The sequence below is a fragment of the Ovis aries genome, chromosome 13, assembly GCF_016772045.2.
Source record: "Ovis aries strain OAR_USU_Benz2616 breed Rambouillet chromosome 13, ARS-UI_Ramb_v3.0, whole genome shotgun sequence".
In the NCBI taxonomy this organism is placed as follows: Eukaryota; Metazoa; Chordata; class Mammalia; order Artiodactyla; family Bovidae; genus Ovis; species Ovis aries.
The window spans coordinates 16,144,525-16,160,188 of NC_056066.1; the positions used below are offsets into that span (position 1 = coordinate 16,144,525).

Consider the following 15,664-nt stretch of genomic DNA (forward strand, 5'->3'; position numbering starts at 1 on the left):
GGGGCTTCCGAGGAGTCAAAATCATTAGAATAGAACTGATTAAGGGTTTCATTGTTGAGCCAATACTTGCGGCCAAGTTTTTGTATCTTTTATTTGTAGATATAGTTGGTATGTAGAAAAAAACAGGTAGTAGCCCTGGCATTAGCAACATTAGATCTTTAAGTACTTTCTTTGTTATAACCCACTGCACCTTTGTTCTACAGGAATGTAACTTTATTTAGTACTTTGAGAGTGATGTAGAGTAAAGAAAAAACACTTCAAGGGAAAATGAGTTTTCTGGTTGATAAGACATCTAGGAAAAGAGCCATAAAAATGTTAACAGGCCCCCTGGCCAGAAGATGATGTAAAACCACCTGAGACCTTTTGTATACGGGAAGATATGCAAAAAGAAAGCCTGGTCTCAATAAAGGTCAGGGCTGCTGCCCCTGCCTAACTCTGCATATTCCATTATTTCTTTATGTACAATTTGGGGTATATAAGCTGCTTTTGAAAATAAAGTTGTGGGTCTGGCACCAATGCTTGGCTCTCCCATGTCATTCTTTTCTCCCTTTTCAGGCTGAATTCCCGTCTGGAACACAGAGGCTCTCCGTGTCTACTCATTTGCCCTGGCTTCTAAGACCCACGCGAGAGGGAGCCCAAGGCGGGGCACCCTCCGCTATTCAAGCGGGTGCCGGTGGCCTACGTATACAGTGCAAGCCCCTTGTCTCGGAGCTTCATTGGTCTCCTGTGTAAACCAAGGAATACAGCCTCTTTTCCTCTTTTCTCCTCTATTTTCTCTCCTCACTCTCACTACACTATTCTTCCCTAATCTCTCTATATCTCTAAATAAGTAAATCTCTCCTCGCTGACTCCGTGCCCACTTCGAATTACCCTGGATCCACCGGGGCTGGACCCTGGCAAACACTGATGAGAGATGTATTTATTACCTTACGAAGAAATTCTGTATTTTTATTTGATCACTTAGAAAACAGTTTTAAATTAATGAATTTATATCATATAATCTGGATACTAAATTAAGCAAAGTTTTCCTACTTTCTCATTCTCCTTTTTCTATTTCACTAAGTAAATGTTTAACACATTTTTCTCGATAGATATTAAAAAAAATACTGAATAGGAAAGTTGGAAAAAAGACCAGTCACATAGCTGCCATTAATATTTTGCTACAGTTTTCTTTCTAACCTTTTCTTACACATTATTTGGCAGAGTTTAAAAAGCATTAAAAAAAGCATATATCCAATTTCCTATTTTCTTATCAGCTTATGAACTTTTCTCATACTACCAGGTTGTCTTCATGATATGCTCTGGAGATGGCTGTACAGTTTTTAACCAAGTAAATACACTGTAATAATCATTTTTCTCTTTTTAAGATGTTTAGATGTTATTTTTAAGATGTTCAATTTGTCCTTTAAAATAATTATGATGGAAATTTTTTCATGCACAGATCTGACTGCAAATAATTTTCTTAGCACAGTATCAAGACACTACAGGGGCCAGACTCTAGGAACTCCCTCTCCACTCCCACATTTCTTTATGGCAATTGGTATTTGCTTTACAAAACTTTCCCCCCTCAACTTACCTTTCCACAAACAAGTATAAGCCTGCACATTTTATCCCAAACCCAGCAGTGTTTTCTCTTACATTCTAATTGAGAAATGAAAAAACTGGTTTAAGAGAAGGAAATAACCCGTACTGTTATTATTCTGCTGCTTTATCAGCTGAAATTAGGCTTGGCCCAAAAGTTTTAGGTTCACCCTAATCTACCTGAGAATGGTATTAAAACAGCTCAACTAGATTCTTTAAGACAGAGCTTACAGTGAGGAAAAGATCAACGTTTATGCCAAACACTAAATAGAGACCCCAAGAGCCCAAATCCTAAGCATTTTACGAAAAGAAAAAAATTAGTTTACCTTGTTTTACCAGTAGGATCTCTGTAAGTTGTTTTTTCAAGTTTGACCCATTTTCCTTCTGAAATTAACTAAAAGGAAATCAGACAGTAAGTTGGGAAACTTTCAAACTGAGCTGTTTTAAATTTTTTTTATCCTTTCAAATTTTTTGTGGCTCTCAATGATGATGTTTCTCCCTTCAAAATCTGTGTCCAAGTTTTCAGTTCAAAGTAGTAAAAGCTGTTTTTCTGATGATGGACCCGCTGTTCTGTGGAATTTTGGAGGTAGGACTGAGAACTGCAAAGAGAACTCACGAATTCTGGGGTAGGGGCAGGTCTGAGGAGGAAGGGGTTTTCTGGGATGCTCCTAACCTTCTCTCCTCCAACCTGGGCCCAGTTACACAGGTGTGCTTCAGGGTGTGAAACTCAGTGGCATCTGACTGCCAACGACTACACAGCAAGCCGACTCCAGGGACACCGTGGCCAACAAGCACATCCCCCATAGTGACAAGGGTGCACCAGCCAGCCGGAAGGGCACCCAGCATCATTCCACTGAGACACCGAGGAGGCTAGGCGGCCAGGGCTGCCTCACCTACAGACCACACTGAGCGAGCGCAAACGCTCCCTGTGGACATGAAGCAAGTGGCCTTTTCCTAAGTATTCTATCTTTCACTTGTCGCCAGCAGCAACCTAATAATTATTCAGCAGATCTGTTCACAGACAACACAGAAATACTTTTAAATCAAAAAGAATTCCAGACAGGTGTCAAGCTCAGAGTTTCAAAGATGAAGGATTTAAAGTTTGTCCTCTGCAATGGTTCTTGCAGGAAGAGACTTTTTAAAAGATAAACTGGATAACGTGCAAGACACATTCAATACGTTAGTTGTGGAATTTAGACCACAACTAACAACTGGGGTTTTTCCTGTCCTTAAGCGTGCATATTGAGGCCACAAATAGCTAACCTATGTGATATTTAGGACAAAATGTCTAAGCCTTAAAATTCATCTATGATTTACTCTTCTATCCAGGGAAGCTTTCAATGAAAACTCAATCAACAAGGTCCTACTGTACAGCACAGGTAATTATATTCAACATCCTGGGATAAACCATATGAAAAAATATGAAAAAGATGTGTGTGTACATATATATATTTAACTGAATCACTCTGCCATATAGCAGAAATTCACCCAACACTATAAATCAACTAAATTTAAAAAGATAATTAAAAATTGAGAGTTTTAAAAATCAACAGTTGAAACCCACTTTAAAAACAGCCTCAATTTCACTCATACATATAATGAAGAGACACCACTGCTACCACACAAGAGCGAAGTGTTCCTGAGTCCTTAAAAGGAGCAGGAAATCTGTTTAAAAACTACCTTGAAGAATTAAAAACAATCATTCGGAACTGCAAATTTCTTTTAAACTCAGCTTGATGTGGCGAAGGGGAAGGGAAGTAAAAAGACAATGTATACCTCCTCTGAAATAATAGACTGTTCGGTATTTCGAGAAGAACCTGCTGTTTCTTGTTCCATTTTCAAACTAGGTGATCTTTACAGTCCACAGGCAAGAACTTCACGCTATAAGAGAATGAAACTGGTTTAGGCTACGTTAGTTTTTCTGAATTACACATATGTCCACAGGTCACTGGTCAAAAAGTATTTACTTAAATGGGGGAAAAACCGGGGTCATCAAAGCTGCGTTCCTCTGCTGAAGGTGGGGGAGAGCTGCCAGCTGCCCCGAGGTGGAGACGGAACAGGAAATGCAAGTCCTCGGGAACAGCCAGGAAAGAACAGAAAGCGGCCCAGTGAGACCAGCCCACTGCCTGCCGTGCCTGAGGTCTTCAGAAGACACTTTCCAAGGAGAAACAGAACAAAGATTGTTCGTCATGCCCCATGCCCGCCCCTCAACTGCCATCCCTTATCAACCCTTTACAGTGAGACTTTGTATAATATGGGCTGGCTGCTTCTCTTTCCCATTTATCTCTGTGTTAAATGTATATACCTTTTTAATTGAAAACTGCATAGCTCAGTGGCCCATCCAAAGTTTCCACGTGCATCAAAGTCACAGCTGCACAAAAGGAGTTAACCAGAAGCACAATCTGTTAGCAGAGAGCCCCGTCCAGGTGGCTGTGGGCTACGACTTCTGTTGTCTCTCTTGCGCATCCCCTCAATTTCTGTATCCTGAATGTCTAGAAATCTTTTTTCTACCCCCAAAGTTGATTGATAACCTGGCTGCAGATACAATTACAGGCTGAAAATCATTTTTGGAGACTCTGCTCAGTGTCTTGCTTCTGAGAAGCAAGCTAGCTGCTGAGAAATCTGGAGTCACTGATCCTGGATCCTCTTCGATGTGACCCCGTGTTCCTCCTCTGGAACCCACAGTTGTTGATGTCCAGTGATGCTGATGTCACTTGTAGAGGATTCCAGTGGGTCCTTTCAACCTGGAAACTTCATTCTGTGCTTCCTTTTATTTTTAAGTATTCATTTATTTGACTTTGCTGGGCCTTAGTTGCGGCATGTGGGACCCAGTTCCGTAACCAGGGATGGAACCTGGGCCGCCTGCACTGGGAGCATGGAGCCTTGACCACCAGACCACCAGGAACTTCGCCATTCTGTGCTTCCTTAGCTGAGTACTTCACCGATAATCTCCTCTCTGTTTTCTCTGTTCTCTCTTTCAGGAAATAATACTTAGCTGTTGGACTTCCTGAAATAATCCTGTCTCAGTAACAAAGTAGTAAGCTACATGCATGTTGAGATATTTAGAGGCCGTCCCACATATTAATTCTATGAATACAGCAAAAGAAAACAGGCAGCTGTTCCTTTGAAAGTAACCCAGATGGTAATTATTAGGTGAACTTTTAACTGGCATTGATTTAGATCAGACAAACAGCTCACATTATTATAGACAATTAAAGTGGCAGGCTGCCTTGGATGAAAACGTACCACAAGTTAGTTACTACTTGTCTGCACCTGAGTGCTCCACACCCCAAGGAGAGAACTTTATCCACCGAGATTTTTATCTTCTCCATTTCCATTCCCTTCTATTTATAACATATATACCAGAGAAGGAAAGCTTCCCCCCCTTTTAGTTCTGACACTTAACAGAAAGTGACTCTCAGGCAACCAAGCAACTCCATTCAGCGCACAACAAAGTCTGTCTTGAATGGTACAAAACATTTGGATTAAGTCAAAATGTTCACCTCCTTTTAAAGTGACTCTGATCCAAGCTTCTTAAAAGCAGAGAAATGTAGTCCTCAGAGGTACAAGCACCACCAGAAGGGCAGACAGGAAGAACCAGACAAACTAATTTTCTCTATGGAAAGATTCTCAGTCTGGATCCCCAGCAGACAAAATGGTCAGTGACACATAATTTAGAAAAGCACAGAGGTCCTCCCCTGACCCCCACGTGAGTATCTTCAGGGGCAAAAGGCATCATCTAGTTCCTTCAGATTTACAGGGAACTTCAAGGTATTTGCGTTATCTGCTGAGGCCCCTCATGTTTCTCTTTACAGCTGCCCTCAGATCTGCAGAGACTGTTGATGAGCCAAAAAACTAAAAAAGCCCTATTCTCATCCACTGCTCATCTAACCAAGTTAGCTAGATTCAAGTACAAAATAGTCCCAGCAGCAATCAAAAATCGACCCTTGATCAGCAAATGCTAGGAAAAAAGCTAGAAGCAGTTGTTTCAAATGGATTGTATTTTTAAATGTTTAAGCTAGAATCTGAGAGGTCTAGAAAAACGAAAAACAAGCTCCTGACATAAATTACAAAAAAAAGAAAGAAAAAAAGTGGCTAATAGGGCTGGGTAATTACCTGGAATGCAATCAGCCCCAAGGGGAAACAGCTATCTGTGGCAATCTATTGACTGTGTTTAAAAAAAAAAGGGGGGGGGAGATTTAAGAGTGGTTCCAGAAAAATACTCTCTACTGCTCGATTCCCAAAATGTCCATTATTATGAAAGCACCTCAAAAATATTACTGAAACAAAAAGAGTATTACTCTCAGCACCATTTCAGTCAGAGCCAGAAGCTGAATGGTGCAGTGTGGGGCTGGTCACCACAAACACAGATTTGCAGAAACCAGTCAGCGTTCCATGCTTGGCTGCACCTCAGGCTCCATCACACAGCCAGAGAGCTTTCCTAAGGGACCTGTGCTATTTTGAGATTTAAAAGTTTAATTCAAATTGTGTCCACTTCATTAGCTAGAACTGAAGGTCATCTACATTTTGCCAGTAGGTGTATGTTATACATTAAAAAAAAACACAAAAACTTCCTTGTAACATGGACAGAGGAGCCTGGCGGGCTACAGTCCATGGGGTCGCAAGGAGTGGGGTATACAGCTGAGTGATTGGCACACAGTACACCTAATGTTGAGTGTTCTAATGCACATAATATGTTTTCACCTACTCTGGTTAAAGAGGTGACAGTCTATGATGTGCCAGATGTATGATTTTTCCAGGGCACAAAAACTGAGGGAAAATGTCACAGGATTCTTACAACTCCTGTACAGTGGCGGGCAGCAGTGTCAAACTAGCTCTGTGAACCTGGACAGTTCAAAAGTTCAAGTGTATTGCAAGTACAAAGTGACCACGATTCCTGCCCCAGGGGACACTACGCTTGAGCACACAAACAGCCATAAAGGCAATTGCCTGCCAGAAAGATAATGTGATGCCAGGGTGTTTTAAAGGAGGCACAAGTCACATCCACTAGGGAGGCAGGGGAAATAGTAAAAGACTTTTAAAAAAGGTGACTGTTAAAAGGCAGTTTGATACTAAGCTATGATCTAGAGACTAAGAAGGCCGGGAAAGCACTCTGAGAGGAGGGATCCACATGAACAAAAAGCAGAGATACTGACTGGGGGAAGGGTTGAAAATTTACAGCAAGCTCTGTGGCTCTCAACCTTTCCCTCCCCACTTCCTCCCAAAAGAAAGCCAAAAACAATCCCTTGTGTAAGGGATGATGTTAACATTTATAAACACATTTCCAAGGGCTTTGGCTGGACACCCACCCTTTTCCCCACATTTGCTGACAAACAAAGCACTCAACAATCCCAACTGGCACGTCACAGACTCCTGTTGCTGTGCATATTCCTCCTGGGGTCGGGAGAGAGAGAAAGGACCACCTTTTCACAACAGGTGGATTACCAAGTTAAGCAAGAGTAAGATTCAAGAAGTCAAACTGAGATTCTCAGAAGCCAGACTGTAGAGTATGCACCCAGGCTCCTCATCATTCAATTATTACCATACCTGAGTCCCTGCAGTTTGCTGAGGTTGCAAAGTGAAACAAAAATCAGAGCAAGAAATCACACACTGGTTAATCTCCCCTAGCTAATAGCTGAATATTGTAAATACCATCTAGACTCAATCAGGCAGTTTTATAAAGAAATCAATAAGGCAACTTGAAAGAAATTAAGTCGGAGATCAATTTTTGCAAAAAATTACTTTGTGTTGATAGATATATCTAAGATTCCATTCTAAGTTCTTTCAGAATAATTACAGAAAAACCACTTGATTTATAGTGAACAAAACATCATTAATGTAGTTACATTTAATATTCTTGGTTATAATTATAAAACTTCAAAATTCTTAGCTTTTTAAAGGATTATATATATGTTGTTGTAGGTCACTAAGTCATACCTGATTCTCTGTGACCTCACGGACTGCAGTACAAGCACGGCTTCCCCATCCTTCACCATCTCCTGGAGTTTGCTCAGATTCATAACCTTTGAGTCAGTGATGCTATCTGACCATCTTATCCTTTGCCGTCCTCTTCTCCCTTGGCCTTCAATCTCTCCTAGCATCAGGGTCTCTTCTAATGAGTCAGCGCTTCGCATCAGGTGGCCAAAGTATTGAAACTTCAGCATCAGTCCTTCCAATGAATATTCAGGGTTGATCTCCTTGCCATCCAAGGGACCATCAGTACTTTTATATGTATGTATGTGTATATATATATTGGGGAGGGGGGTGGCGCTGCATCGCAGGGCAATCAGGGATTCTGACCAGGGATCCAACGTGTGCGCCCTGCTGTGGAGTCTTAACCACTGAACCACCAGGGAAGTCCCTGAAAATAACATTTTGATCAGTACTTCTTTTGTACCATCTATGGTAAAATTTTGGAATCCACCTCAGATGGATTTGCTTTAAGTGAGTTCTTTGCTGACAACGATTATCCTTACATGAAGAAAACTTCCTGTAGTTATTTTGACCATAAAGGAAAGCCACTGAAAGTATTCTTTCGTTTTTCAGTAGGTGTAGGGGTTGGATGGGCAGGAAAGGAACTAACATTTTACTGAAATTATACTACTTGACGACTTTTGATAATTTATCAGGTGATTTACAATCATTACATTTAGTTCTGGTTAAGCAAGAGTGAACTGACTGTACTTACTCTTGGGAAAGTTAATTGGTTATAGTCATATGGCAGTAAGACCAGTGAAGGACCTCCCGTAATAGCCCAGAAAAGAGAGAACACAGGTTTGGACTACAGTGGAGCAATAGTGAGCAAACAGATTAATTCCTTGCAGATAAGACTTTTTGCTTTTCTTACAACAGTTTCTGCAGATGCCAAAGCTAATTCTAAGGAAAGGATCTTAGAGGAAACCGGGAGAAAGGGGTGGCGCAAGTTCAAATGTGGACACACTGAGTTTGAGATGCTGGTAGGATATTCAAGTGGAGAAAACCAGCAGGCGGTTGGAAATACTAACCTACAACATGAGTCATGTTATGGATTCAGAGAAGGAAATGTTTTTTCATTATTTCATTTGGAATTAGTCAATAACCCTCCCCCCATCACTTTGCCTACTTTGCAACTGAACAACAAAGGTGGGTCAGTAAGCAAGTGCAATTTTAAGCAGATATCCAAGATGTGCGCCCTTAGGCAAAGGTGCCTGGGGACAGGACAAGGTAGGCAACTCTAAGAAGCAAGGTGAAGGTGAAAGTTGCCCAGTCGCGCCTGACTCTTCGTGATTCCATGGACTGTAGTCTGCCAGCCTCCTCTGTCCATAGAATTCTTCAAGCAAGAATACTGGAGTGGGTTGCCATTACCTTCTCCAGGTGATCTTCCCCATCCAGGGCTCAAACCGGAGTCTTATGCATTGGCAGGCAGGTTCTTTACCGTCTGAGTTACCAAGGAAGCGAGTAAGAAGGTTAGGTTTAAAAGGTGTTTCTCAGCACCTCATTAAATTTTTTAAAGTACTCTACATTTTGGTCGCCTTCTGATACTTTGTTGCGAAAGGAAAAGAACACAGAGGATAAGGTGATAGGGGAGTAAGAGGAGGAAAAATGAATGTTATTACAAATTCGACTAGTATTCCTTACGGTCTTATGAATCCAGCACGGTTTGGGTACGGATACAATCGGGCTATGTTTTTACAAGCTGCTACGTTTAAAAGGATGGAATAAATGAACTTGACGCTCAAAAGCGACACCTCACCTCACCTCACCCCTCCTTTCGTCTGTCCTCCAAATTTACCTCCTCTTACAACTTGGACTGCAAGGAGATCCAACCAGTCCATTCTGAAGGAGATCAGCCCTGGAATTTCTCTGGAAGGAATGACGCTGAAGCTGAAACTCCAGTACTTTGGCCACCTCATGCGAAGAGTTGACTCATTGGAAAAGACCCTGATGCTGGGAGGGATTGGGGGCAGGAGGAGAAGGGGACGACAGAGGATGAGATGCTTGGATGGCATCACCGACTCGATGGACGTGAGTCTGAGTGAACTCCGGGAGTTGGTGATGGACAGGGAGGCCTGGCGTGCTGCGATTCATGGGGTCGCAAAGAGTCGGACACGACTGAACGACTGAAATGACTGACTGACTGACAACTTGCAAAGTCTGACTGCCGGGATCGCAGAGACGGGGCTCTTTCCCTCTCGTTCATAGCCTTCCCCACGAGCCAAGCGGGGGCCGTGACTCCCTTTGCAGATGCCTCCACCGCGGCACTCACACTAACATCTCACTGTGATGTTTGCAGTTTTCCGGACTCCTAGGAGCCCAGTTCTTCCACCCTAGTCCCTGGTTTGCCTCTGAACTTGCCCCCCTCCCCCCACCCCGCCTCTTTCCGCGCCTGGCGGACGCAAACCGGGTCCACAGCCCGGTACGAGCGCGCGGCTGTCCGCATGCTCCAGGTGTGCTCCCCCCGTCTCCCCGCCAGGAACCCCTGCACGTGACTGGCCCGCGCCCAGTTACCTACTCCCTGGCGTGCGGCGAAGGGATGCGGACTCCTTTAGGAAGAGGGAGGAAAGGAGAAAGCACGTGTCGGAGGAAACGAGGCTCAGGAGGTGCAGCTCTACTGCAGGAGTCGCAGCCGCACCTCGCGGCCAAATGAGACGTAGGATGCGCGCTCGGCCCCTCGCGGCACCCGTAGCAGCCCCCGCCGGTGACCTCGCCGCAGAAGATTACCTTCCGGGGCAGAGTCCGCCGCTAGGCGACAAGCGCTGCGTTTCGCGACTTACAACCCTCTTCGGAACTCTTCCAGAATTCCTCTCCCGCGGCCAGCACTTTGTGTGTGTGTGTACACTAAAAGCACGCCCAAGGTTCTTTTTCTCTGCCGTGTGTGTGTAGTACACTAAAAGCACGCCCCAAGTTCCTTTTTCTCCTCTCCTTCCGCCTTGCCTCACAGACCGGAAGTGTCCTTAACCAAACCAGCTCGGCGGGCACTTCCGGGACGGGAGACCAGGGTTCCGGGAAGGTGCAGGGAGGAGAAGGAAAGGCGGCGGCGGCGGCGGCGGCTGGAGAATGAAGAAGGAGCATGTGTTGCACTGTCAGTTCTCCGCGTGGTACCCGCTGTTCCGAAGCCTCACTATCAAGAGGTGAGACTGGGGGTTACGCCGGAGCAGTGGGCAAAAGGTGACTGCAACATTTGGGGCGAATCCCAGCTCCATCAGAAACAAAACAAAAAACTGCAGGCCCGGATGGGAACACCAGGGCCAGATTTCGACTTCCCAGTGGTCTTTTAGAGCCGGGAGAGGAATGAAGTCGATCCGTGTTTGCCGTGCGTCGTGTTGTGCGTCAGGGAGGGTGCTGGACAGGTAGGAGGGCCACGTCGTGGCCCAGTGAAGGTCAGAGGCGGGCTGAGGAGCAGGTGAAGCTAGTTCAGGCTTGGGAGTTCACCATTCCTGCCTTTAGAATTGGCAGTGGAGAAAGGTGATCAGCCAACTGGGTAGTCTGGACTTTGCTGTTGACTGACCCTCCAGTGGGTGGGGCGTGGGGGCTTAATAGCTTTTGGTCCCTGTCAAATGAGAACAGTGAGACGCAGCCTCAAATTCTATTGTCAAGCTCCAGTATGATAGTGTTAGTGGAAAGCCTCAGTAGAGTATACTGATATGAAGAGCCAGCTCCTTGGAAAAAGACCCTGATGCTGGGAAGGAGTGAAGGTAAAAGGAGAAAAGGGCTGCAGAGGATGAGATGGTTCGATAGCATCACTGACTCAATGGCATGAGTTTGAGCAAAGTCCAGGAGACAGTGAAGGACAGGGAGGCCTGGCATGCTGCAGTCCATAGGGTCGCACAGTCAGATACGACTTAGTGATTGAACAACAACAGCAAATGTATTGTTAGGGAAGGAAGCCTTCTGGAAGAGGAGTGGAACAGTATTTGTTTTCTAGTTCTCTGGCCCACAGCAAGGAATCCATGCCCTGCTTGCAGGGCAAGCAGAGGATTAACTATTTTCATCCTTCACCCGGTCATTCAAGGTAATGTAGGCAAGGCAGCTAGGAGAACATCCCAAAATGTTCAAAAGCAGTTGTGACATCTGGAGTGTGATGCAAGGGTAGTCTTTCCCATGCTAAGGTGAATAGCTCAAAGAACAGCATATCTGTGGGGAGGACTTTCTGTCTTCTGCCCTGTCCCCCTTTGGCCCTAGATTACTACTAATTAGATAGCAACCCTTCCTTCCTTTTTATTTTGGGTGGGGAGTGTGAATACAGAGAGGGAAACTTCAGATCCTGAGTATTTGGAAGAACATAAGGAGGTTATTCATAAGAGAGTTCTTTTCCATCCTGTTATTCATACATGAAATGGGCTCCCATGTTATCCAGGGTGTGATGGAGGTTAGAGCAGCTCGAAGGAAGATAAGCTTTGCATTTGAAGATGGTTGGAGTAGCACTAAAACAAGGAAGAGCTTTAACAGCAGCAGTGGACGTTATCTTCCTACATGATGTACCAATCCTCCATTATCTTGCATAACTGAAATAGGCTTAGGGTCTGAGATGATGCTAGAGTTATTTATGTCATGGTGTGACAGAAGGTACTTTTGTGAACTGGTCAGACATTTTCACACAGAGTTCACTCAGAAGTGTCTTGTATTTTGTGTGCAGACACCTTTTGTCAACTCAAGGAAATTTTTATTTGCTTCAGCAGTGAAGTATAATGGTCAAGAATTGGACTCTAGGGTCAAGACCATCTGTCTGCCTTGGGAATTTTGGTTCCATCAGCATCTTGTGAAAATGGCTTAATCTCTGTAAGCCCTGTCTGGAAAATTGAGAAAATAATAGGATTGTCATGAGACTTAAATGAGATAAAGCATTAAAAATGCTTGGCACTCTTTTTGACATAAACACACAAAAAGCTGCTTGTTTTTAATGTGTTTGATTTAACCAGAGCTTAAAATAGTTTTAGTTCACTTAAAATATGTGCCATTCATATGAAGCTGGGAGTGAAAAGTAAACCAAGGAGGGGGATTTTCTTACCAGTTCACAACTGAGCTGTGTTGCCTGAGAGTATTCTGTGTCTTTGCACTGTAACTCTGGTCTACTTAGTTCTGTGTAACGTTACTGGGACGCAACACATGGTACGATGTCCCTCTACGGCCCAGGTCATTCTGGTGGAGTTGAGTTAGGTTTGTCATTGTCATTGTCAACTTTAATGCCAAGAGACCATGGACTCAGCCTTATTATTTGGCGTTTATCAGTCATGGTTCAGAAATGATTATGCAGGTAAAAATACAGAATCTTTTTTTTTGACACGTCCTAGAACTTTGACTCAGGACTTCCCTGGTGATTCAGACAATAAAGCATCAGCCTGCAATGCAGGAGACCCAGGTTCGATCCCTGGGTTGGGAAGATCCCCTGGAGAAGGAAATAGCAACCCACTCCAGTACTCTTGCCTGGAAAATCCTATGGAAGGAGGAACCTCGTAGGCTACAGTCCATAGGGTCACTAAGAGTCGGACATGACTGAGTGACTTCACTTTCACTTTCGCTTTACAAATAAGTAGATAGGTGACTTTGGGTCATCCACTCTACCTTTCTAAGTGTTTCTTTCCTCAAACATGAAAATTATGAATAATCTCCTAAAGGCTGTTGTAACCTCCATTCCATTAGAGTAACTTGTCTGTGTGTATAGAATTATATCGACTTGATGGAGTAGGTCATTACATTTCTTACATCTTTCAGTTGGGCCTCGTGGATTCTTTTTTCTTTTAAAATTTTATGTATTTCTGGCTGTGTTCGGTCTTCGTCCCTGCGCCAGCTTTTCTCTAGCTGCAGTGCGCGGGATTCTCATTGTGGTGGCTTCTCGTGTTGCAGAGCACGGATACTAGAGTGCCTGGGCCTCCCAGGCGCCAGAGTGTGGGCTCAGTAGTTGTGGCGCCGGGGCCTAGTTGCTCCACGGCCTATGGGATCTTCCTAGACCAAGGATCGAATCCCTGTCTCCTGCACTGGCAGGTGGATTCTTTACCACTGAGCCACCAGGGAAGCCCCAGCCCTCGTGGATTCTTGGCTGCATAGTGAATTTTAGTGACAAAAAAAATTTAAGTAACCAGTTGGGTTAAGTATGCTGGGCCATGGCTTGTTTATGGCCTCAGTTGCTCAGGCTCGGTTCCTTTTTCTTGCGAGTTTTGGTGGCGTTTGGTACGTCTGTGCTTGGTGCAGCGCTTACGTTACTTGAGGTTTTTTTTTTTTTTTCCCTTTTGTAGCTTTTCCCACTCCTAGACATTGAGTTCTTAACTAAGTCATCTAGGATTCCTCAACTAACGTGACATAATTCAGGGTCACATCATCAGGGTGACTTTAGAACTGTGACCGCAGGACGAAGGGACTCACGAGAACTGTCAGTGTTGGCTCATACCTGTGAGAGCTGTAGACCCTCCAGAAAGGACAGATATGCAGAGAATTCACAGTGGAATCAAACAGTACATAGATGTTTTGAACCCAGTCAAGGGGTGATGCAACCCGGAGGGAATGAGACCTGAGAATTAGTTCTCCGACCAGGGATTGAGCCCAAGTCCATGACGGTGAAAGCCCAAGTCTTAGCTATTGGACAGCCAGGAAATTCCCTAGAGTTATGAAAATTTAAAGCAACTTTTAAGTTTCAAAGGCTCACCTGAAATTGGTTAAAATTTAGCAGCTTTACAAATAGAATAGTAAGATTTGTTAGTTGAATTTAAAAGCCTGAAGTAGGCTTTTGAATGTGAAATTGTAACTTTGAGAAATCAGATGTTCATTTCTAAAACTGAAGTAGCCCATGAGGAATCTTTCCTATGTAACCTTTCCAAAACCGTCTGTAATGTTACAGAAAACTTAATAAACAAATGAAGCATACTATTATGAGTCAATGATGGTTCCTCTGAACGTACGTAGGCCGCCATCATTATGAGGTTTTAGAAAATACATGCCTCACAAGCAAAGTAAGAACATTATTTTAGGTATCTGTGCCAGAATTTTTCGATGATTTATCATTACAAAGTAAAAAAACCAAATTATCCCATCCGTTTTTCACGTGATATCAAGTATGGCTTTGCCATCCCTTAATTATGATCGTCTGAAAACAGTTCACCTGAAGCATGCCCAGGTAAGCAGCCGTGCGCTCTAGAGATGAGGTGAACAGAATGCCGTCACAGTACATCCCAGCGGACTGTGAATTTTCGACCTTACACTTCCATTGCCAACCAGAGGTGCCCGGATCTTAAGCCTGCCTCCACCGTGTATCTTAGAAGGTGGTCAGGTGCTGTTGATCTTCTGATTCGTTTGGTCATTTCCTGTGTTGCTGCAAATACCTGCGGGGCCTCCAGTTTCTTAAAGGCACATAACCCTGGTACTCAGAATTCTTTTGAGCTTGTTGCCTTCACACTGTGATTTCAGTCTAGTTCTTTGGATTTGGCTGTTTTCGGGATTTTTTTTTTTTTGGTTTGGTTTGGTTTTTGTTGTTGTTGCTTTTTTTTTTTTTTTAACCTCAGAGTCAATAAGGGTAATTACATGCACCTAATTTAGTTTATTGAAACATTTATTCATATTATTCTAATTTCTAGTCTGCTGCTGCCAAATGTCCGTTATTAACATTTCCCACTTCATATTAAAATAAAAGGAACAAGTAATTCAGAAATTGAGTTTGGAACTTTCTCTCTGCTTGTGGTTGGTCTTTTAAAATGATGCCTTTTTTTTGGTGTGTGCATTTTTTTTTTTTTTTTTTTTTAGTGTCATTCTTCCACTTCCTCAGAATGTGAAGGATTATTTACTCGATGATGGAACTCTGGTGGTTTCAGGAAGGTAAGGCATGTCAGAAAAACGTTCTTTAAATTTTAGCATAAGGAAACGTAATGATTCAACCTCAACAGTTAACGTGTAAAGTAAGTACGTTAGCTTTGGCCCCATTCTCTCCTTTTTTTCTTTCTAGTTAAAATTATGTGCTGATCTTTGTCCTTCCTATATTCCTTGTTAATTCTCAGTTGATAAGATTTTCAAAATTGAACACATCCTCTGCGAATAATTACAATCTGTAAAATTGAGTAATTCCTTCCTTCTCTTCCTGTAGAAAATGGGTATGGTAACTGTTCCTCTTGTTCAAGCA

General features: G+C 43.4%; 2 protein-coding genes across 45 annotated transcripts in view; one reads left to right on the top strand and one right to left on the bottom strand.

Annotated features, from left to right (window-relative positions):
* Positions 1-10,510, bottom strand: part of NUDT5 (nudix hydrolase 5) — a 28,271-nt gene extending 17,761 nt beyond the window's left edge. For 16 of the 42 annotated variants that reach the window (XR_009596025.1, XR_006055769.2, XR_009596019.1 and 13 more), the window contains exons 1-3: positions 10,073-10,219; positions 3,358-3,462; positions 1,908-1,975 (exon numbers count right to left, since the gene is read on the bottom strand). Coding sequence is in view for 32 of the 42 variants with exons in the window: in XM_060397238.1 (XP_060253221.1) it covers positions 1,908-1,975; positions 3,358-3,417 (128 nt within the window). In the remaining 10 variants the exon portion in view is untranslated. Of the gene's footprint in view, positions 1-1,907; positions 1,976-3,357; positions 3,463-3,548; positions 3,784-3,886; positions 3,953-7,518; positions 10,031-10,068; positions 10,220-10,281 lie in introns of those variants that run through there. The other 26 variants (XR_009596022.1, XM_060397239.1, XM_060397225.1 and 23 more) reach the window with 6 other exon arrangements.
* CDC123 (cell division cycle 123) overlaps positions 10,270-15,664 on the top strand; it is a 46,305-nt gene continuing 40,910 nt past the window's right edge. For 2 of the 3 annotated variants that reach the window (XM_042230307.2, XM_042230308.2), the window contains exon 1: positions 10,270-10,691. In XM_042230307.2, coding sequence (XP_042086241.1) covers positions 10,618-10,691 — 74 coding nt within the window. In that variant the 5' untranslated portion in view covers positions 10,270-10,617. Of the gene's footprint in view, positions 10,692-15,291; positions 15,364-15,664 lie in introns of all 3 variants that reach the window. The other variant, XM_004014187.5, reaches the window with a different exon arrangement.